Source organism: Hypanus sabinus, chromosome 8 (assembly GCF_030144855.1).
Source record: "Hypanus sabinus isolate sHypSab1 chromosome 8, sHypSab1.hap1, whole genome shotgun sequence".
Lineage (NCBI taxonomy): Eukaryota > Metazoa > Chordata > Chondrichthyes > Myliobatiformes > Dasyatidae > Hypanus > Hypanus sabinus.
In genome coordinates, this window is record NC_082713.1 from 25235384 (window position 1) to 25258988 (window position 23605).

A 23605-nucleotide genomic window follows, 5' to 3' on the forward strand; every position below is an offset into this window, starting at 1 on the left:
TGAAAGGTTTTGTGCATGGAAAGGCCTCTATTGCTCTACTAAATCGGACTGACATGTTTACATACAAAGGTTGAATTAATTTTAAAGAATCCCATGCACAGCAGAACAATGTCAATGTGGGTTTGTTTGCTGGGCAGTGATTATTGATTCATGGAATCAGAGCATTTGGCCCATCGCGTTCATGCCAACCATATATCCATCCGTGTTAATCCTATCTCCCTGCACTTGACCCATTGTGCCGAGGCAGGTCAAGTGCTCACCTGGAAGCTCATTAATGCTGTTAGTGACTCTACATTCAACACTCCTTGGGGCAGCGTTTCCAGCTGTTTGCCATGTTCTAGGTGGATTAGGCCTCCCTCAGATCTTTCCCAAATCTCTTAACCCTTACCCTAAATCAATGTTTTACTCACCTCCTAAAAGAGGAAAGGGTTTCCTACAGACAGCGCCTGAGTGATTTTTATCTCCGCTTCAAAATGACTGCAATAGATTCAAAACAAACATATCAGTATAAAGGTGACTGTTTCTCAGGCTTAATGTTTTTGTTGGAAATGCAACCAATTGGACCAGTAAGCTCAAAAATTAAAATGCACAAACTTAAATTCATGCATAGATGCTGTCTGGCCTCCTGAGTTCCTCCAGCATTTTGTGCGTGTTGCTTGGATCTCCAGATTTGCAGATTTTCTTGAACTTGAATTAACGTGCGGCTAAAGGTATAACTCTGTGCTGGCGACTGTCAAACATTAGTGAATTCCAAAGCACTTTCACTGCCATCTGAATAGTCACAGAAGGGAAGTCACTGTTATATTGAAAATCAATATTCTGCCCCACAATCTGCAGGGGTACATGACCAATTATTCATAGTACTAGTTGAGAGACAAATGTTGATCAAGGGAACTCCTCTGCTCTTCAAGTAAAACCACAAGGTTTACCAGGAAGATTGTGGATGAGACCATAAAACAAAGGAGCAGAACTAGGCCATTTGGCCCATCGAGTCTGCTGCTGTTAACTTCTCATCCACAGCATAGCACCTCTGGTGCGGCACCAAGATGTCAACAAACAATGTGTGTTCGCATATCAGATATGCAGGGTTTAAACTGTGCCACACAGACCACTGTGACCACCAAGCAGTCTGTATAATGTGGAATTTTAAATTATATTGATCTGTAGCATATTATATTTACAATATCCTTATCCTAAATACACAAGTCCTGTACGTTGTTCCATCGGTCATTAGAATCACTTTAAAATCTTTAAATAAAATACGGGGAGAGAGATGGAAAACCTTTCTAGACTTTGGCTGTCTACCTGGTAAATGATTAGCAATTTTGGATGCATATGCATTTGAAGTATTCAATTTTGACATGAACTTTAAAATTTGAGGCCGTCAAAACCCTTCAGACGAGCTTTTCCCTATTAACCAGGAATTATCTAACTTGGGCTAACTTAGGCCCCCTCTGGTTTCAGTTTTTCCACAGCACATTGCAAGTTCAAACAAGTACAGACAAAACTTCGAGCTCAGCAATTCCAGCCCCTCTCTTCATTCCAGCATTTACTGTCCATTTTGTTCATTGCTTTTCAGATGAATTCTGATGGCTTTGATATTTATCAATGAAATACCACTCACTTGCATCCTGGTCTTTCACCCTTCTTGTCGTTGACTCGTTCCTTGACCTTCAACCCCCAACACCCAGAACATGCCCTCTTCTCACTGCTGCCATCAGGAAGGTGGTACAGGAGCCTCAAAACTCACAGCACCAGTTTCAGGAACAGTTATTACCCCTCAACCATCAGGCTCTTGAATCAGAGGAGATAACTTCACTCAACTTCACTTGCCCCATCATTAAAATGTTCCCAGATCCCAAGGACTCACTTTCAAGGACTCTTCATCTCGTGTTCTCGATATTTATTGCTTATTTATTTATTATTATTTATTTCTCTTTGTACTTACATACTTTGTTACCTTTTGCACACTGGTTGAACGCCCAAGTTGGTGCAATCTTTCACTGGTTCTGTTATAGTTATTATTCCATAGATCTACTGAGTATTCCCACAAGAAAATGAATCTCCAGATTGTATATGGTGACATGTATGTACTCTGATAGTAAATTTACTTTGAGCCTTTGTGTTCCCTCTGTACCTCCTCTTCATTTGACTGTTTTTCCTGTTCTGATTGAGGATCTGAAGTGTTCACTTTGCTGCTCTCTCTACAGATGCTACCTTAACTGCTGGGTATTTTCACCTCCATTGTATAACAGAGAACAGTATGTTGTGCTGACCTTCTGACTGCCAAGATAAATCTAACGCTCCACTCCCACATAGCCCTCCATTTTTCTTTCATCCATTTGTCTATCTAAAACTCTTAAATCACCCTAATGTATCTTCCTCTAGCACCACCCAGGACAGTGTGTTCCGTTCACTTACCACTCTCCATGTAAAATAAAGCCACCTCTGATATGCCTCCTACACTCTCCTCCAATCACCTCAAAATTATGCACTCTCATAATAGCCATTTCTGGCCCAGGAGAACGATGCTGACTGTCCACCCTTATCATCTTGTGCACCGCTAGTAAGTCTCCTCTCATCCCCCGCCAGTCCAAAGAGAAAAGCCCTAGATCGCTCATCATTTCCTCATAAATGTTCCCTAATTCAGACAGCATCCTGGTAAATCTCCTCTGCACCCTCTCTGAAGCTCCCACATCCTTCCTGTAATGAGGGGACCAGAACTGAACACAATACCCTAAGTTGTTCTAACTAGAGTTTTACAGAGCTGCATCATTACCTCATGGCTCTTGAACTCAACCACTTGATTAACAAAGGCCGATACACCATATATCAACTTTGAGAGATCTATGGATGTGGACCCCAATGTCCTCCGTGCTTGCTAAGCATCGCCATTCACCCTGTACTCTGTCTTCAAGTTCGACCTTGCAATTTTTTATTAAACATACGATACATTAGCCGACCGGTGGTGTAGTGGCATCCGCACCAGAGTTCGAGACGAGTGGTCCCGGGTTCAAATCCGGCCGACTCTTTGCATGCTTTCTATCTGTGCTGGGTTGAGTGTCGAGCTAACAACTCGGCCTCCTAAGAAGCAGACAACTGCTAAAGAAACAGCAAGGTTGCAGCCCAATGGAAAGGAACAGCATCAAATTGAGACTGAGTGTAGGTGGAAGCGATTGATTCCTGAAGCACAATGTAAAATGGAAATGAATAGCTCATTTCATCTTCTCTACAGCTACTTATTGGACAATTTGCAGAAAGAGAATTACTATGACTATTAAGAGTACAGTAGTAGAGATTTTGCTGATACAGATTCCTGAAGAGATAAGGAACTCTATATTAGAAATGAAAAACCACCACATAGATCTGACCTAGATTCCATGGATAAAATAGCCAGTCGGTTTGTTAGAGATTTGTAGGCAGCTTGAAATGTTATTTCTAATAACTAGCAAATGATTTGCCTACAGATGAACCATGTAAAAAAAGAATTTGGGGAAACTGAGAGAAACTGGATACTGCTTGTCTGCATTGGAGCTTCATCGGGAGTCGGCCGCCTAGCCTTTGGACGGATTGGTGATTGCATCCCTGGACCAAGGAAGATCTACCTACAAGTAGGTCAATCCAGTCTAAGTACTCAGCTTCTGAGAAGTAGGCTCTGAATCGCCTACTGTTCATTATTTTCCGTTGTTTTGATTACCTCATGAAGGCTCTGTGCTCCTCCTGAAAAATTCCCCTGTTTAATCTCACAGTGCTGTTGAAACCACACGTTCAAAATGGCAGCAACAACTTTTCTTAAAACCAAAGATTACGATCAAGAGTCATATATAGGCGTTCACAGTTCTGGAGACATTTATAAATGCTGTTTTCATGATAGTGCTGTTTAGGTTAGAGCAGTGGAAAATGTGGCTAGGCTTTCTTGCTTTGACGAGATATTCAGTGAGTCATGCAAGAAGATAGGTTCGTGCAGGATCAGACCTGAGCCTCCTATAGCTTGCCAGTGTTATTTTTTTTTATCTACTAGGGGTGATTGATAAGTTTGTGGCCTAAGGTAGAAGGGGTCAATTTTAGAAAACCTAGCACATTTATTTTTCAACATAGTCCCCTCCTACAGGTTTGTAGATAATTGGGCTTTGTTCCAAAGGGACGGTTTACACCTGAACTGGAGCGGTACTAACATTCTTGCAGGAAAGTTTGCTAGTGCTTCTCGGGGGAGTTTAAACTAAATTTGCAGGGGGCGGGGATCCAGAATGTGAGGGAGGATAGCGAGAGGAAGAATAAAGGACAGGTGGGGACTCCTCTTGCATTTGTACAGGGCCCTGGTGAGACCACACCTGGAGTATTGTGTACAGTTTTAGTCTCCAGGGTTAAGGAAGGACATCCTGGCTATAGAGGAAGTGCAGCATAGATTCACGAGGTTAATTCCTGGGATGTCTGGACTGCTTACGCAGAGAGGTTAGAGAGACTGGGCTTGTACACGCTGGAATTAAGGAGATTGAGAGGGGATCTGATTGAAACATATAAGATTATTAAGTGATTGGACAAGATGGAGGCAGGAAATATGTTCCAGATGCTGGGAGAGTCCAGTACCAGAGGGCATGGTTTGAGAATAAGGGGTAGGTCATTTAGGACAGAGTTAAGGAAAAACTTCTTCTCCCAGAGAGTTGTGGGGGTCTGGAATGCACTGCCTCGGAAGGCAGTGGAGGCCAATTCTCTGGATGCTTTCAAGAAGGAGCTAGATAGGTATCTAATGGATAGGGGAGTCAAGGGATATGGGGACAAGGCAGGAACCGGGTATTGATAGTAATTGATCAGCCATGATCTCAAAATGGCGGTGCAGGCTCGAGGGGCCGAATGGTCTACTTCTGCACCCATTGTCTATATTTACACACTTAGTCCAGTGGTCGTGGAGCGTACGGATCCTGGACCTCCAGAAAGTGTCCACAGATGGGTGATTGATAAGCTTGTGGCCTAAGGTAGTAGGAGATAGTTATACAGCTCTCGTTACATGCACATGTAGTTCAACTCTTTGATTATGCAGAAAATTTGGTTAATAACTCATCTCCTTCTACCTTAGGCCACAAACTTATCAATCACCCTAATGAGTTATTAACTTCAAACTTTCTGCATAATCACTCAGAGTTGAACTGCATTTGCATGTAATGTACAACTCATCTCCTTTTACCTTAGGCCACGAACTTATCAATCACCCATCTGTGGACACTTTCTGGAGGTCCAGGATCTGTATGCTCCACGACCGCTGGACTAAGTGTGTAAATGTAGGAGAACACTATGCTGAAAAATAAATGTGCTAGGTTTTCTAAAGTTGACTCCTTCTACCTTAGGCCATGAATTTATCAATCACCCCTCGTAGTTATTGCTGTAATAAAGAGTGAATTAAAACTACTAAGAAACAATGAGAAGAAAACTCAGGCTGGTCACTGCAGGGCAGCATGAAAAAGTTCAGAAGAAGTTATTCAGATGGCAGTTCAGTGGATGATCTAATTGCTTCCCTCCCTGCTTCTAGGCAGTACTAGCTTAAAACAAAATTATTTGCTGAGTGGCACACAAAATGTTGGAGAACTCAGTAGGTCAGCCAGGATCTATGGACGGGAATAAACAGCTGATTTTTCGAGCAGAGATGCTTCATCAGATTTTAGCCCGAAACAACATCAGCTGTTTATTTTCCTCCATAACATGTTGCTCAAGATTTCCAGCATCTGTAGTTTCCCTTCTGTCTATCATTTTTTAGTGGATAGGCTTTTTGTGCCTCATGACTTTTTAAACCCACTGTGCTTTTATTAGTACCATAGTTCTAGTTTAAGATGACTTTGGTGAAGCACAGCGACCACTTGCCCATAGCAAACAAAACTCTAAATTACAGTTAATCACACTTTTTCTCAGATGCAATCACTGCAATCAATAGCCTGTAACTTCCCTTTAGGAGTTGAGCTTTTGAAATGCCCATATGGTCTGGCTTTGAATTGAAGACTCAGAAGTGCAGGATGGTTGCAGCTTGGCATATACAGGCTGAATCGTGGAGTGGGGAACAAGCCAATGTTTGCCCATTGCTGGAGCGGAGTTGGAGGTGATTCGATTCAACAGAACAGAGGCGAGGCAGCAGGGCCCAGGCTCCAGGCCAAGGAATGGCCAGCTGTTTTAAACACCAGGCAGATCAAAGAGGTTGGGTTTGGGCTGCATTGAGGTGGTGGGGCCCGGAGTCAAGAGTGTATGGTAGCGGCAGGGCCCAGGTCCAAGAGCAAGGAACGATCCGAGGTTTGGCCAATTTAAGCGATGGGCCAAATTGAAAAGGTCAGAGTGTCACGGCTGGTGGAGAGGGTTGGGCCAGTGTTCAGCTCGCTACTCTGTAAGGTTTACTTGTCCCTGTGCTGAACTGAGCCTGTGGCCTGCAACTAACGGGCTCCTGGATCAGCTGCAGTGATGACCTGTGCTGTGAACTCACTTTCGTGAGCCTCGGTTCTAAACGTTATTTGCTTACACGATTTGTTTTTTTTTCCCCTTCACTTTGGGAGTTTGACAGTATACTTTTTAAAAATGGATTCTATCGGGTGTCTTTGTTTTGTGGCTGCCTATAAGGAGATGAATCTCAAGGTTGTATAGGGCAGAAGCACTCTGATAATAACTAGAACTTTAACAATCTCCTGTTTCCCATTTGTAGGTGGCATCATTTTGGGTGCTGGGTGTTATGTCCATCATGATACCGCTCTGTAAAGTGTTTGAAGGCCTCATTGCTGTTTGTATTTTACTGGGGTTTTGTGACGGATGTTTCATCACCATTATGGCACCTATTGCCTTCGAACTGGTTGGACCTCAAGAGGCTTCACAGGCTATTGGCTTCATTCTGGGTCTAATGGCCATTCCTATGACTGCAGGACCACCTATTGCAGGTCAGTAAGAAATGAAAGTGCAGACTTTATTTTTAACAAGATGGTTAATTTAACTAGGCAGCATGGAAGCAACTCTTCCTTGCTAACCAAGATGTGCATCTTATCTGGTCCCATTTGACTGTGTTTGACCCATACCTCTTTAAGCCTTTCTGTCCTGATGTATTTTAAATGTTGTTATTGTATCTGCCTCAGCCACTTTCTCCAGCCACGTATTACATACTGAGACCACTCTTTTTCCTTTGCTTTCTATTGAATCTTTCCCTGGCCCTCCAGTTCTCCTCTTCATTTTCCTATACCGGCATACTAACCTAAACAATGCACAGTTGCACCTCCCAACCTTCCTAAAGAGCAGGAGGTCTGATAAATCCGCTTGCTTTGACTGAGCATGATTAAAAGCTTTTGGTGTGAGATTCCATTATAATGAAAATCAGCTTAGATCCATTCCCGTGATCAAGATGGAGCTCATGAGGAAACTGTTGTTGATATTAATATCCATAAACCTCCAATGCTCAAACATTCAGATTAGTACTTGGTTAAGCACTGTTGCCATGGCTGTAATTTCCACATGGATTAGTGGCATTCAAGTTTAAACTTTGCTGGTGTTTAGTAAGTGCACTCTTAACTTTTGATCTGTTTACTTCATACAGGGCTTTTAGAAGATTCCTTTGGCAACTATCACTTGGCTTTTTACTTGGCCGGAATTCCACCTATTGTCGGCGGAGTTGTTCTGTTCTTTGTCCCGATAATTCATTCTCGAATGATGAAAAGGCAAAAGAAAGAAGACCCCACCGCTGACAAGGTGTTGTTAGCTTCAGAAAATGTATTAACTGGGGAGATGCTTCCAGGAAACCCCAACCCAGAAACCTGTATGTAATCTCTAAAGTCAAGGCATGCTACATTCCACAGTGGGATCAATGCCAGCACAGACTGTGATGTTTCCTTTTGGTATGTGTGCCTATTTTGAAATAATAGTTCTTCCACCCATATAATACTGAGTTCCCTTTCTAAAAATTCCACAAAGGCATTAGGATGAAAAGAATTTTTTAAACTTTACGGGAAGTTCTCAGAATATGAGGCTTAAGATGTCTCTGGCTGCTTTTTAAACACAGTGTTGGTTTTAATCTCCGCCCAGGAGCAATGACAGCATTTTATTGTGGTATTTTGTTAGGACTAATCTGATCAAGTGCACTGTATAGAACTGAAATTACAGGAACATTACAGAATAGGGGGCATCTGTTAAGTCGGTGCTGTCTCTGCAAAAGTAATCCAGCTGGTTTCAATGGATTTCTTCTAAAATTCAGGATACGTGGCCACCAGCTTCTCAATGTCCTTCCTTGTTCCTTTTTGTGATTGGGTTTAAGTCGAGAACAGATTGATTGCTGGTCATGAGTTGCTTTTCCTTCTCGGCCCCCATGTCGGGGAAAGAGCAACGAAATGTTAAAAACAGACAGACAAATCATTTCCAATTTGAGGGTGACCTTTCCCTGATCAAGGCTTACACCAGACAACCAACATCAGGTGGTCACCCTGCATGACCTAACTGCTACTGCCCTGATTTGCCCCCCACGCAAAATCATTTGACTTACCTCGGCATCTGCTGTTCCTTATCGTGAACCACCGCAGCTTCCTAAATTTCCGTTACTGTCATGCAGAAAAATAAGAGACTATCCAACATCTTCCTTATTCTGTGGCAACGTATTTTCAGTAGACCACAGCCCCATCATACAGTGGTAATTTGCAATTAATGGTGTGTGGGAAGATTACCCCACACCTCAGTACTGCATCCACTAAGGCTCAAGTGCCCACTGTGAGCAAATAATAACAGAATGAGCACTTGGTCGAGCAATCGGTTACCACTTGAGCTCCCGTGTCCCAGTTTCACAGAATGCAGTGAAGAGTGAATTAAATGTCTTCTCTTGGGAGACCATATGAGTACAGCATCGGAGGCCATTCTGCCCAGTTGAGACCAAGCCAGCACTCCTTTTTATCCCATTCCTCCGCATTTTTTCCTGTCTCATTTGTTTATCAACTGGGACGTCGCAAGAGAAAGCCGATGGGGGTGAGGAAAGGCAGCAAAGCTGGCTGCAGTCACCTGAAAGATTGTGAGAGGGAAAGGGGTCATAAAAAGGGAGGTAGGTATAGCAGATATTGGTGCTTATCACTACTCCACATCCTTAGACTAACAAACACCTGTCTGAGGATACTGAGTGATGACATGCAGATGGAGTGAAAGTGCAAAGGAGCCGTGATCTAACAAAGTGGTGGCCAATTTGGAGGATTCGAATGGACTCCTGTTCCTGGGTTCACTGTGTATATAAGCATTGATTCAGAAGGAGGCACATTCATATCAACCTACAAGTCATTTCTGAGATGTTAATAAGTTAAACACAGTAAAACAATCTAATACCTGTTGGAAAAGGACAGTGGAATGTTGAGCAAAATTGTTGTTTGCGCAGTTAGCATGGGATGTGCAGGAATTACATGACAGAAGCATAATCTCCTGACTATTCAATTCAATCAGCAAGAAACAATCTGATTCTGTTAGACTTATTAGTTGCTATATCTACATGCAAACCTTTTTCAAATTCTGCACTAGGACTCAGAGTTTTACAGACTTGCCCCATTTAAGTACTTTTGTTTTTCCAAAATGAACCATTTCCTCTTTCTTACCTATCCATGTGTCATCAAGCAAATTTAACATGTGAATTTTTGGTGCTTTCTTCCACATCATGTATATAAAATGCAAAAAATTATACTCCAGCATTGATGGCACATTGGTTACATCTTTCCAACGAGAAAAGGATTGATTTTAGCCTAACTTCTGTTGTTGGCCAGTTTATCTGCTGTCCATGCCATTGCATCAGCTTTCATTTTTCAGAATAACATTTATTTTAAATTTAGTACATTTGATGCCTCTGGGCAGCTAGTAGAGCCAACATCTTTCCTTATCCTTGACACCTACTTCATCAAAGAACTCTAATAAAATGGTTTTACACAAACCATGTTGTCTTAGCCTGATTTACTGTTGTGCCCCCTTCTGAAGATTTTAGTAGTAGCTTCTAACATTTTTCCCCACAATGTATGTTAAGCTAAATGGCCTGCAGATTCCTGCTTTTCAGATAAAGGAATTAGTATTGCTATTTTCCAATTTAATAGAATGGTTTAATAGAATAGAATCTAAAGGAAATTTGGAAAATTAAAAATGAATGCATTAACTCTCTCACTAACCACTTTCTAGGAGCTTGAAATGAAGTCTGTGAAGATGCTGAGACTTAATTTAGTACAGTTGCTCTGTTGACTGGAGTCTTCCTGGGCTGCTGCTTCCTTCTGACCAGTTCCCAGTTGACTGCTATTTCTGGGATGTTACTTGAACCTTACTATATTGAAACTAATGTTAAATTCATTTGTCATCTCCTTATTTTTCATTATTAATTCACCTGACTTGCTCCTAGACAACCAATTAGATTTATTAACTCTTTACAAGATTGGCTGACTGGCAGGAGGCAAAGGGTGGGAACGAAGGGGGTCTTTTTCTGATTGGCTGCTGATGACTAGTGGTGTTCTGCAGAGGTCAGAGTTGTGACTACTGTTTTTCACCTTATACGTCAATGGTTAAAATGACAGCATTGATGGCTTTGTGACCAAGATTGTGGATGATGTGATGGTATATGGAGGAAGCAAGGAGTCTACAGAAGGATTTGGACAGATTGAGAATATTGTCAAAGAAATGGCAGATGGAATACAGTGAGGAGAAGTGTATGGTAATGCTATTTGGTAGAAGGAATAAAGGAGTAGACTGTTTTCTAAATGAGGAGAAAATTCAGAAATCAGGGGTTCAAAGTTAAATAATCAAGGTAAATTTATAAATAAAGTACATAAGTATCATGATATACAAACCTGACCTTTGTTTTCTTGCGAGCATACACAATCAATTCAAGAAACACTGCACTTAACAGGACAAATAGCCAACCTGCAAAGATCAACAAACCATGCAAATACAAAAAGGAAAGATACTAAATAAATAAACAATAAATATCGAGAACATGAGATGCAGAACCCTTGAACGTGAGTCCATAGGTTGTGGGAAGTGTTCAGTGATGGGGTGACTGAAGTTATCCCCTTTGGTTCGAGAGCCTGAAGGTCAAGGAGTAATAACTGTTTCTGAACCTGGTGGAATAGGTCCTGATGGCAGCAATGAGAAGACAGCATGGCCTGGATGGTGGTGGTCCTTGATGATGGATGCTGCTTTCCAGCAGCAATGTTTCGTGTAGACGTGCTCAATAGGGGGAGAAGAGGAGGGCTTTACCCATGATGGACTGGGCCATATCCACTACTTTTTGTAGGATTTTCAGCTCAAGGGCATTGGTGTTTCCATACCAGGCCATGATGCAACCAGTCAATATACTCTCCACCACACATCATGGATGTCATGCTGAATCTTCACAAACTTCTCAGAAGTAGAGGCTCTGTTGTAATTGCGCTTACGTGCTGGTCCAGGACAAATCCTCTGAGATAATGTCACTGAGGGACTAAAGGTTACTGTTCCTCTCCACCCCTGTTCCTTCGATGAGGACTGGGCCCTGGGCCTCTGGTTTCCTCCTCCTGAACTCAATAAGCAGCTCCTGGGTCTTGCTGACATTGAGTGAGAGGTTGTTGTTGGCACCACTCAGCCAGATTCTCACTCTCCCTCCTATGTGCTGATCCATCACCACCTTTGATTCAGCCAGTAGTGGTGGTGTCATCAGCAAAGTTGAGTGTGGCATTGTATCCGTACATAGGCTCATAGTCTTAAGTATAAAGAAAGTAGATCAGGGGCTATGCACACAGCCTTGTGGTTCATCTTTGCTGATGGAGATGATGGGATCTTGCAAACTGACTCGGGTCTGCAAATGAGGAAATCGAGGATCCAGTTACTCAAAGAGGTATTGAGGCGAAGGTCTTGAAGATTATTGATTAGTTTTGAGGGGATGATAGTGATGAATGCCAAGCTGTAGCCAATAAAGAGCATCTTGATGTATGGAATCTTTGCTGTCCAGATGTGCCAGGGTTGAATAAGAGCCAATGAGATGGCATCTGCTGTGGACTTGATGTGCCGGTAGGCAAATTGGAGGGGATCCAAGTTATTCCTCAGGCAGGAGTTGATGTGTTTTATCACAGTGGATGTAAATCCTACTGAATGATAGTCATTGAGGCAGGTAACTACATTTTTTAAAGGTACTGGTAAAATTGAGGCTTGCTTGAAGCAGGTGGGTATCTCAGACTGCCGAAGTGAGAGGTTAAAGATATCGGTCAACACTCCAAACAGTTGATCAACATAGGTCTTTAGTACCAGGCCAGTTACCCCATCTGGGCTGGAGGCATTCTGTGGGGTCACCCTCCTGGAGGATACTCTCACATTGGCCTCAAGAGACTGAAATCACAGGAGCATTAGAGCTTTGGGAGTTCAGTTCTCCACTTCGACAGTCAAAGTGAGCATAGAAAGGATTGAGCTCATCTGGGAGCAATGCCTTGTTGTCACTGATGTCGCTCGACTTCACTTTGTAGGAGACGACAGTATTCAAGCCTGTCACAGCTGTTGAGCATCCGTCAGTTATTTAAGTTTGGTCCAGAATTGCCACTTTACCTGTGAGATGGCTTTCCAGAAATCGTACCTGGACCTCTTGTATCTTACTAAGTCACAAGTCCTGAATGCCAATGACCTGGCTCTCAGCAGATTTTGGATCACATGATTCATCCAGGGCTTCTGGTTGTGGAAGACTTTGAATGATTTTGTGGGACACACTCATCTACAACAGAAACAGTGGCATGTAACAGTTTGGGCACCCCAGTCAAAATTTCTGTTACTGTGAATAGTTAAGTGAGTAGATGAACTGAACTCCAAAAGCCATATAGTTAAAGATGAAACATTCTTTTCAACATGTTAAGTATATTATTTTTGTTTTGTACAATTTTAGAGTGGGGGGAAAAAAGGAAAGGAGCACCATGCAAAAGTTTGGGCACCCGAAGAGATTTGAGCTCTCAGATAATTTTTACCAAGGTCTCAGACCTTAACTAGCTCATTAGGGCTCTGGCTTGTTCACAGTCATTGTTAGGAAGGGCCAGGTGATGCAAATTTCAAAGCTTTATAAATACTCTGACTCGTCAAACCTTGTCTCAACAATTAGCAGCCATGGGCTCCTCTAAGCAGCTGCCTAGCACTCTTGAAAATTAAAATAAATGATGCCCACAAAGCAGGAGAAGGCTATAAGAAGATAGCAAAGCATTTTCAGGTAGCCATTTCCTCAGTTCGTAATGTAATTAAGAAATGTCAGTTAACAGGAATGGTGGAGGTTAAGTTGAGGTCTGGAAGACCAAGAAAACTTCCCGAGAGAACTGCTCGTAGGATTGCTAGAAAGGCAAATCAAAACCCCCGTTTGACTGCAAAAGACCTTCAGGGAGATTTAGCAGACTCTGGAGTGGTAGTGCACTGTTCTACTGTGCAGCGACACCTGCACAAATAGGACCTTCATGGAAGAGTCATCAGAAGAAAACCTTTCCTGTGTCCTCACCAGAAAATTCAGCGTCAGAAGTTTGCAAAGGAACATCTAAACAAGCCTGATGTGTTTTGGAAACAAGTCCTGTGGACAGATGAAGTTAAAAAAGAACTTTTTGGTCACAATGAGCAGTAAGTAGAACAGTCAGCACTTAATTGTTAGATGTTTGGAGGAACAGGAGTGTGACCAAACCACCACGCCTGAGCACCAGAGGAGACCCCACCCTTTGCCTTCTCAACTCGGCAGTCAGTCCATCCAGTGTATCAAGAAGCCTTTGGGTCTTACCAACTTATCTGGCATGTTTCCTGGCTCTGGGCTTGTACTCACTGGAGTTTAGAAGAATAAGGGGGAATCTCATTGAAACCTGTCAAATATTGAAATGTCTGGATATAACAGATATGGAGAGGATGTTTCCTTTTGTGGGAGAATAGAACTAGAGGCATAACCTCAAAATAGAGGATATGTCCCATCAGAATAGAGATAAAGTGGAGGCAATCTTTAGCCAGAAGATGGTGAATGTGTGGAATTTATTGCTACAGATGGCTGTGGAGGCCAAGTCATTGAGTGTATTTAAAGCAGGGGTTGATAGGCTCTTGATTATTCAGGGCATCAAAGTTTTTGGGGAGAATGCAGGAGACTGGATAATAAATCAGCCATGATGGAATAGCAGAGCAGACTTGATGGTCTATGACCTTTTAATTATCAATATGAACATTACTTTTATATACTTCTGGCTTTTTTTCTTATTAATCTTTTAGTCACTCTTTACTTTTTTTATATTCTGTCCAGTTTCTTTAAATTGCCATCCATCATTGTGCAATTATATTCTTTTCAAGTGTGATACTATTTTCAACTTTGTTAATCGTGAAAATTTCCCTCAAAAGTTTACATTCTTATTGGACTGTACAGTACCTGTACTGTGTAGTCTGACTGATTCCTGTATCTAACTTGCTGGTTCACTCAGCTCAACTTTCAGGTCCTTATAATGTCCCTTACTAAAGTTTAAAATCTCTCTCCCTCCCCCTCTCTCTCTGCTTGCCTCTCCATCTCTCTCTCCCCCTCACCTTCTCTCTCCCAGACACACACAAAATACAACATTCAAATATATTCTGGCTGTTTTCACACTGAAGTTACTAAGCGATGTGATGCACTAGACAGTTTCTCGTCTACACTCCCCTCAAACTAGCCCTGGAATACACTTTTCTAAAGAACTATCTCAGAATGCTGAATTTCTGGCCAGACTACTTTTGCCTGATTTTTTTTCCCTATGTAGATTAAAATGTCTCATGATAATTACAGTATTTTTTGTGACAAGTTTCCACTTTTCCCCTTTACATTTCCATTGTTTATATGTGGGAGGGAGGGAAGGATTCGATTGATCTTATAAAGAAGTTAAGAGGTTGGCTCAACATTGTGGGCCGAAGTACAAAGATGCAACTGAAATAATGAAGTTTCATTGTGACATAATGGATGTTTAAGCTGACTTGCATTTAGTTATTTAATATTGCATTTGCACAAAATGTTAACATAATATTAACCCAGTTACTGGCAACAGTTAAATCCTGGCTTCCTCTCAAATCCAAGGTTATTTACAACTTGCTGGTCTTGGCTAATCTCTTTGATCTCACTAACACCCTAACTTGATTCCTACTTGGAACATGGAATATGTTTTTCTCAATTTTGTGGAGTAAGGTTAGAGACAGTTCACTTTAGGGAGGCTTTGAAAAGCAAAAATAAAGTGATCAGTTTACTCCTTCTTGAATACGTACAGATTTGAGATGGTAAAAGCTTTTTACAAGCTCTGAGTCTAGAGCACCTGAAGTGCCAAGTACAATTGTGAGTGAAATATTTAAAGCTACGTAACTTTTTGGCATGAATTGGAGCTTCCATGTGAGCATCCTCTATGGAAATGATAGCTTTAGATGTCAGGTTTTGGTGTCAGCAAGCATCCAGTACAAATCAAAGTCTGGTGGGACTGGGTGCCTAATGCCAGAGGATGTTATTCGTAATCATTTACAGTATATATTGCATTACTGTTCCTCACTGTGCTTTTCGGAGGCTCGCATTATCATACGTTTTGATTTCTGAGTACCTCAATTCTAACCAGTCATTAAGCTACACTTAAGTGTTACAGAATGCCGAGAAGGGTTCTTAGTTCTGTCACCAACTCAAAAGGCACATATTTTAAGCTTAATTTTTTAATTCAATTTAATGCTGTAACAAGCCACATTTCTATTGTAGAGAGGGAAAGGAATAAAAGAATCATTATTCCTTTTCAGATGAGGAGCAGCCAGCTGACATAATTCCAGTCTAAACAAGTGTAGTCAGTTGCTGGGAAACTGCTTTAAGTGATGCTCACTTAGTTTGAACAGAAAGTCAAATTTATTATCAAAGGACTTGTGTGACACCATTACTACCTAGAGATTCATTTGCTTGCAGGCACTTATGGAAAAATAAAGAAATACAATAGAATTTCTGAAAACTATACATGACAAACAACCAATATGTAAAAGACAAATTGTGCAAATTTTGAAAAATAATACTGAGAACATGAGTTGTAGAGTTCTGAACACAGATTTATATTTACAAGATTCACTCTGGAATCTTAGTGTAAAGTTCCATTTTAGTGTGGTACATTCTCTTATTTTTTAACCAGCTTGCCTTAAATGGCAAAGTGTTTTACACTTTGCAAACCATGCTGCCCTGGATTTTGTAGTTAAGGGTCATAGCAGCTGAATTTGAGCTGACCCCGGAGAAAGCTCTGGACAAAGTTCTAAAAGTCTGTGATGTACATTTCCCATCTTAGACATTGCTGGGCATCACACTGGTAGTGGGATCTCTGATGGCCAGCAATTGTGAAGTCATCAAACTCACACAACAGCCAATCACATTGAAGAATTCTCACCAGAGAGATGGCAGAGCAGAATTTGCGTCTTTGTACATCTTAAAACTCACATCATGCAACAAAGCCACAATATCTTCAAGAAAATATACAATACAAAAAGACTGTAAGTTAAACTTAAGTTTAAAACAGATCAGATTTTTGCAGTTTGGACTGGAGGAAGACAATCTGTGGAAGAGCAAGGGTTCGGTGAAATTAACTGATGGGTTTCTCTGTTCAACTCTGCTTTTGTGTACGTCTGACATTATTACCATGACATCCACAAAATTATTTTAAAACTATCACTGTGCAGGCTAACTGTTACACTGAAGTACTTAGGACAGTTAATTAAAATGTATACCAGCATTTCAACACAAGTCTTTTATTAAAAAACTTGATTTAACTGTCAAAATACTACCTGTTCTGGGTATCAGCAGTGACAGACATTTTTAACGTCAGTAGTTACACATTAAAAGAAGTAACACATACGTTGGGCCCTAATTGTACCCGGATTCTAAAGCAGCACAGCAGTCCGAGGATAAACTGAGGAATGTAAAAAGCAGAATGGTCAAACATTTAATGCTGAGAAGTGTGAGGTTCTATACTTTGGCAGGAATAATCCAAAATAGAACATACAGAGTAAATGGTAGGGCATTGAGGAATGCAGAGGAACAGAGAGATCTAGGAATAACTGTGCATAGTTCCCTGAAAGTGGAGTCTCATGTAGATAGGGTGGTGAAGAAGGCTTTTGGAATGCTGGCCTTTATAAATCAGAGCATTGAGTACAGAAGTTGGGATGTAATGTTAAAATTGTACAAGGCATTGGTAAGGCCAAATTTGGAATATTGTGTACAGTTCTGGTCACCGAATTATAGGAAAGATATCAATAAATTAGAGAGAGTGCAGAGACGATTTACTAGGATGTTACCTGGGTTTCAGCACTTAAGTTACAGAGAAAGGTTGAGCAAGTTAGGTCTCTATTCATTGGAGCATGGAAGGTTGAGGGGGGATTTGATCGAGGTATTTAAAATTGAGAGGGATAGATAGAGTTGACATGAATAGGCTGTTTCCATTGGGAGTAGGGGAGATTCAAATGAGAGGATATGATTTGAGAGTTAGGGGGCAGAAGTTTAAGGGAAACATGAGGGGGTATTTCTTTACTCAGAGAGTGATAGCTGTGTGGAATGAGCTTCCTGTAGAAGTAGTAGAGGCCAGTTCAGTTGTGTCATTTAAGGTAAAATTGGATAGGTATATGGACAGGAAAGGAGTGGAGGGTTATGGGCTGAGTGCGGGTAGGTGGGACTAGGTGAGATTAAGAGTTCGGCATGGACTAGGAGGACCGAGATGGCCTGTTTCCGTGCTGTGATTGTTATATGGTTATATGGTTATTGATCTTCTAACATCCACCATTCACTTGACAAAGTGAACATGTCAAGTCTAATACATATCAAAGCAGTTTACTGTTGTAAATGTCACTTTCATCATTCATGTTGAAAATTCACTAGTATTTGTACTAAGCACACGTCACGTTGCCAAGCGATGTGTTGAATTAATGTGAGAACGTTTGTTAAAAAAAATAAAGTATGAATTAAACTAAGAATGTTGGTTTATTTTTAGATGTGTGCAACAAATTTTCACACACTTATATCAACTATAAATGGCTGTAGAAAATTAAAAGGCTAATTACAAAGAGTGGAGATCCAAATTAATGGGAAGGAGAGACAAGGAAGAGTTAATGTGATGTACTACTCAACAGCAGGACAGTCAATGATGGGGAAACAATCCACTTTCACCAGATTGTTCCCCCATGTAATATGCCCAGGATCTTGGACTGTGGCATGTGAGCATCCTCTGGATGCTCGTTCCATCTAATCACTTCCCTCTGAGTGAAAAGGTTGCTCTCGCCCCCAGGCCACTTCTTAAGTCTTTTCTTCTTTCACCCTAAACATCTGTCATCTGATTTTGGGCTCCAGTACACTGGGAAAAAGACCGGTGTCATCCTCCAAATTTTAAACACCACTATACGGCCACCAACTCATTCTCCTACATTCCATTGAACAGAGACCCCACAAGGCTAACCTCTCCCTATAACTCAGGCTCTCTGGTCCTGGCAAAATCCTTAGTCTTTTTCTCACAGTTTCTGGTTTAACCATATTTTTCCTCTTATAATGCCCTTGAGGACTTCTCCCTCACACATTTGTTCAGAGGAGGTGTACAATGCTGCCATTTATAGCTCATCTCCAACCGTCAGTAACATGGCAGTCGGCCATGAATCAACATGTTGGAGGACCTGGAATCACTTGTAGAGGAGAAAATTTGGTTTTCCAAAGTACATTAGTGAACCAGAGGGGGGTTTGTAATAGTTTCATCAAGATTACCATTACTGCAAATAGCTTTTTTCTTTTTCAATATTTTTATTGATTACTTGCATAGATGAATACAAGTACATTATGAAATGAAAACAGAAACAAACTTGAAATGCTGCATATCTGTATTTAGTAAATTAAACGTAATATTGAAAAGGTATTCTAATCTAAAACAAAATCAAAACCCTATAACAGAAAAAAAGAAAAACAGAAAAAAAAGCTGTTTGATTAAAAGAAAAAAAAATCCTGAATATAGTCGTATATTCAAACATATAATAGCCATCATCATTGTGGAACAAGTGAAAGACTGTGAAAGTAGTTCCTAAAAGGTCCCCATAATGTGAAAAAATCTTGCCTAGGTACAGAAATAGAACACCTAATCTTCTGTAAGTTTAAACATGACATAACATCAATCAACCAATGGGCAGGAGGAGGCGGAGCGGCATCTTTCCATTTAAGCAAGAAAACTCTTCTGGCTAAAAGGGAAATAAAAGCCAAGATATGCAAATCATTTGGCTTGAGAGTAAAATCATTTCCTCAAACAATGCCAAACAAGGCAGTCAGAGGGTTGGGTTTAAATTTTACTTTAAATACCAAATAGTTTTATTTGACATCTGGAATTTTTTCATGTTCTAGCTGCTGTATGGGATTCATATGTGTCTTTTGAATTAAGTCATAGAACACTTCAGCCCATGTAGTCTGTGGTGAACTCAATCTGCCTAGTCCCATCGACCTGCACTTAAACCATTGGTCTCCAAACCCCTCTTATCCATGTACCTGTTCAAATTTCTCTCAAACACGGAAATCAAGCCTGCATCCACTACATGTGCTGGCAGTTCACTCTATACTCTCACCACACTCCGAATGACGTTCTTCCTCATGCTCCCCTTAATCATTTCAGCTTTCACCCATAATCCACTTCCAGTCTCACCCGACCTTAATGGAAAAAGCCCGCCTGTATTTACCCTGTCTATACTTCTCAGTCTTGTATATCTCTATCAATTTTCCCCACACCTTCCTGTGCTCTAGGGAATTAAGTCCTAAACTATTCAACATCTCCTATACATCACGTCCTCAAGGCTTGGCAATATCCTTGTAAATGTTCTGTGCACTCTTTCAATCTTATTGCCATCTTTCCTCTTAAGTAGGTGACCAAAACTGCACACACTACTCCAGATTAGTCCCGACTAATATACAATTTCAACATAACATTCCAACTCCTATACTCAATAAATTATGAAGCCAATGTTCTAAAAGCTCTCTCTGTGACTCTAGCTACCTGTGATGCCACTTTCAAGGAATCACGGGCCTGTATTCCAGACACCTCTGTTCTACCACACTTCTCAGAGCCCTACCCTGGTTTGTCCTCCCAAAGTTTACTACCTCACACTTGCCTACATTAAATTCCATCTGCCATTTTTCAGTCTGTTTTTCCATATGGCCCAGATCCCACTCCAGATTGCCTTCCTCCCTATCCAGTCTTGGTGTCGTTGACAAATTTACTGATCCAGTTTGCTCCATTGACATCCAGATCATTGATATAGATGACAAACAAGAATGCACCCAGCACCGAACCCTGTGGCACACCACTAGTTCCAGGCCTCCTGTCATAGAGACAACTATCTACATCCACTGTCTGGCTTCTCCTGCAAAGCCAATGTCAAATCCAATCCACTCCCACATTTTGAATGCCAAGTGACTGAACCTACTGATCTACAAGAGATGCTAGAAACACACACACAAAGAACTCAGCAAGTCAGGCAGCATCTGTGGAAGGTAATGGACCTACTGGTTAAGGCCTCTGGATGTCCATCCAGTACCTTAACCATTGGGGCCCTCCGTTGGTCGAGGTTACCCAAGGATATTGCATCCTAGCTATCTACTTGAGATGCAAGCCAGTACTCAAACCAGGGAAACATGATTTTGAGAGCAAGCTGTTGCACATCCAGAAGGCTCCCCCTCTCAATGCAGCTGATGAATCCCAAAGAATGGCAGAGATCGATAGAGTTTGGCACCAGCGGCATCCTCAGTAGCTGCCAGTCAGTATTGAACTCAATGTAGGACTGTCTTATGGCTCCAGCTCTGAGTATTTCCTTGGGATTTACACCTGAAGCCTTCCCCTTGAGTAGGTATAGCTGCAAAGCAGCAGAGGTTTGAGATCAGTTTTCCTGCTCCTGGATGAGATGCCAACCAGGGCTGATGAGTCCCATCTGCCCAAAGTGAATAGTTTTAAGGTGCCAGTAGCCCACCTCTGCCCCTTCTCCTATCAGTAGAAACAGCTCCACTGGGCTTAGTAACTAAGTGAAGGTCAGGAGCTGGACTTGGTTGTCAGAGGCTATTTGAAGCAAACACCATTGTCAGCATTTAAAAAGGTAGTGAGAGCTTATCCTCACTACCTCCCCTGGCTACAACATCCTTAAAGAATCAACTTGACTATTACTTCCATAAAAACCTAAGAGATGCTTTTGAAAAGTCACAACAATTCAAATACAAAAAGTAGAACTGGGCCATTTCAAATCTACCCTATCACTTAAGGTCATAGCTGATCCAACTACAAATTCAACATTGCACGCCCCTCTACCTATGGTAATCTTTTAATCCTGACAATGCATTCCAAAGCCATGACCCTCAGAAGAAGTATTGCCTCTTCAGTGCCTTAAATGGGCAACCATTTTTCTCCCTAGCTCAGGTTTAAAATCCTCACATTCTCAGATGTCCCCTTAACTACTTAGAGTCTCACTTAATCAACCTTTACAAGTTCCCATCTAATGCCATTAAAAATATCCAAGCTCCAGTTCAGTGTTCTAACTTGTGGATCAGTCTGATTTCTCCCCACAGCCATTTTAACACTAAAGGAACGATGTTCACTGATCTTAAAGTGTTTGCTTATCAACACTCCAGCCATTTCTCTGGACTAATTTCCCAATAGTAGGTCAAGTGCTGCCCCTTCTCTAGAAGAGCCATCTAGATACTGCTGAGAAAACATACCTTGACATGCTTAAACATTTTGCCCATCTAATCCCTTAAGACTATGGCAGTTTCATCCAATTGGATTAGATTCAACTTTATTGTCATTGCGCCGATTACAAATACAAAGCCAAATGAAATACAGTTAGCATCTAACCAGGAATGCAAAGAATAGTGTTATTTACAAAATAACTGCATATAAAAAGTAAGTGCTGCAGCACATAAATATAAACGTACTGAGACAGTACAATATGGGTGCAATACTGCATAGCGTTGTAATGTGAGGTTCAGCAGGGTCACAGCCTCAGGGAAGAAGCTCTTCCTGTGCCTGCTGGTGCGGGAGCGGAGGCTCCTGTAGCGCCTCCCGGATGGGAGGAGAGCAAAAAGTTATGGTAGATGTTCTCAACGGTGAGCAATTGAGTGCTGATAATCCGCTGGGCAGTTTCCACCACACGCTGGAGTGCTTTGCGGTCCAATACGGGACAACTACCATACCACACTGAGATGCAGTTGGTGAGTATGCTCTCAATGGTACAGCGGTAAAAGTCCATCAGTTAAGTTAAAATCAATTACTATTGCAATCCTACTATCCTTACAGCTAAGCACTCGTCTAATTCCCACTGACTACTGTGGAACTTATAGCAATATTACAAAATGATTTCCCCCTTCATATTTCTGTTCTACTTCTATAATCTCCTTGAACATTCTCCCAGGAATATCCTCTTGAAGAACGGGCTCGATATTTCTCTTATCAAGAAATCTACTCCCCTCTTCTCTTATCTCCACTTCCAGCATACCTGTAGCATCTGTAGTCTGCAGCACTGAGCTGCCAGTCCAGCCCATTCCACAGCCGTTCTTCTAGCTGTAATATCACTATTTCATGTTCCTATCTAAGCCCCAAGCTCATCTGCCTTCCCTGTGAGGCTTCTTACATTAGAATGAAATAATAGATCTTTCTAGCTCCCTGCACTGCCAACTGAACTTGTTCACTTGAATTTTTAATTACATTTTATTTTTTAATTGTATGATTTGCTTGAACGGTTTCATCTGCCACACTACCATTTAGGGTTCCACATTTGTGCCAGTTTAGTTTAAATTCTGCTCACTACAGTAGACCTCCTGGCTAGGATATTAGTCATTCTCCAGTTCAGAGGCAACCCATCCCTCTAGTACAGGTTACCTCTGCCCCAGTGGTACGAGAACCTGAATCCTCCTTGCACCAGCTCCTCAGCTATGTATTCATCTACCCCATCCTCCTATCCTTACCCTCTCATACATGGCACCAGATGCTATTCAGCAATTACAACTCCAAAAAGGTCTGGCTTTTTAACCTTCTCCCCAACTGTCTAAATTCACACATTGGAATCTCATCCCTTTAACTAACCTATGCCGTTGGCGTCAATGTGGACACAAAGATCTATTATTTCCTATTTGCACACCTCATACTTTTCCTTCTTCCCCTCAGGCAATTAGGAAACCCACAAATTTCACACAATCCAGGAAACTGGGACAAAGTTGGGTAGGCACTGTGGTCCTGATGAAGGGTCTTGGCCCAAAATGTCAACTACTTACTTCTATCCATTTATAATTCCTGATCTACTGAGTTCCTCCAACATTTTGTGTGTGCCATTCTTGATTTCCAGCAGTGGTAGAATCTCTTGTGTATAATTTACCACTATATTGTTAGTGCCATCTTGTTGGGCTTGCAATACAATCACTGCAGCACACCACTAATTACAAATTCTTACTATCGTTTGCCTCTTGTTGGCTCAGCCAATCTTCTATTGGCACCAATCCATTACTGTACATCCTACACCATAAGCTTTTATCTTCCACAATCACCTTTCAGCATCATTAAGTATCTTCTGCATTCTTACAGTTTTTTAAACCTAAGTACACTCACCAATCTTACGTTATCCAGAGTACATGTTGCATACTCAAAAACCTCAATAA

General features: G+C 41.4%; 1 protein-coding gene across 1 annotated transcript in view; it reads left to right on the forward strand.

Moving 5' to 3' along the window:
* Window positions 1-17907, forward strand: part of LOC132397983 (monocarboxylate transporter 8-like) — a 79132-nt gene extending 61225 nt beyond the window's left edge. The window contains exons 4-6 of the mRNA XM_059976838.1: window positions 3468-3611; window positions 6677-6905; window positions 7553-17907. Of these exons, the coding sequence (XP_059832821.1) occupies window positions 3468-3611; window positions 6677-6905; window positions 7553-7779 (600 nt within the window). The 3' untranslated portion in view covers window positions 7780-17907. The remainder of the gene's footprint in view (window positions 1-3467; window positions 3612-6676; window positions 6906-7552) is intronic.
* Window positions 17908-23605: the final 5698 nt, after the last annotated feature.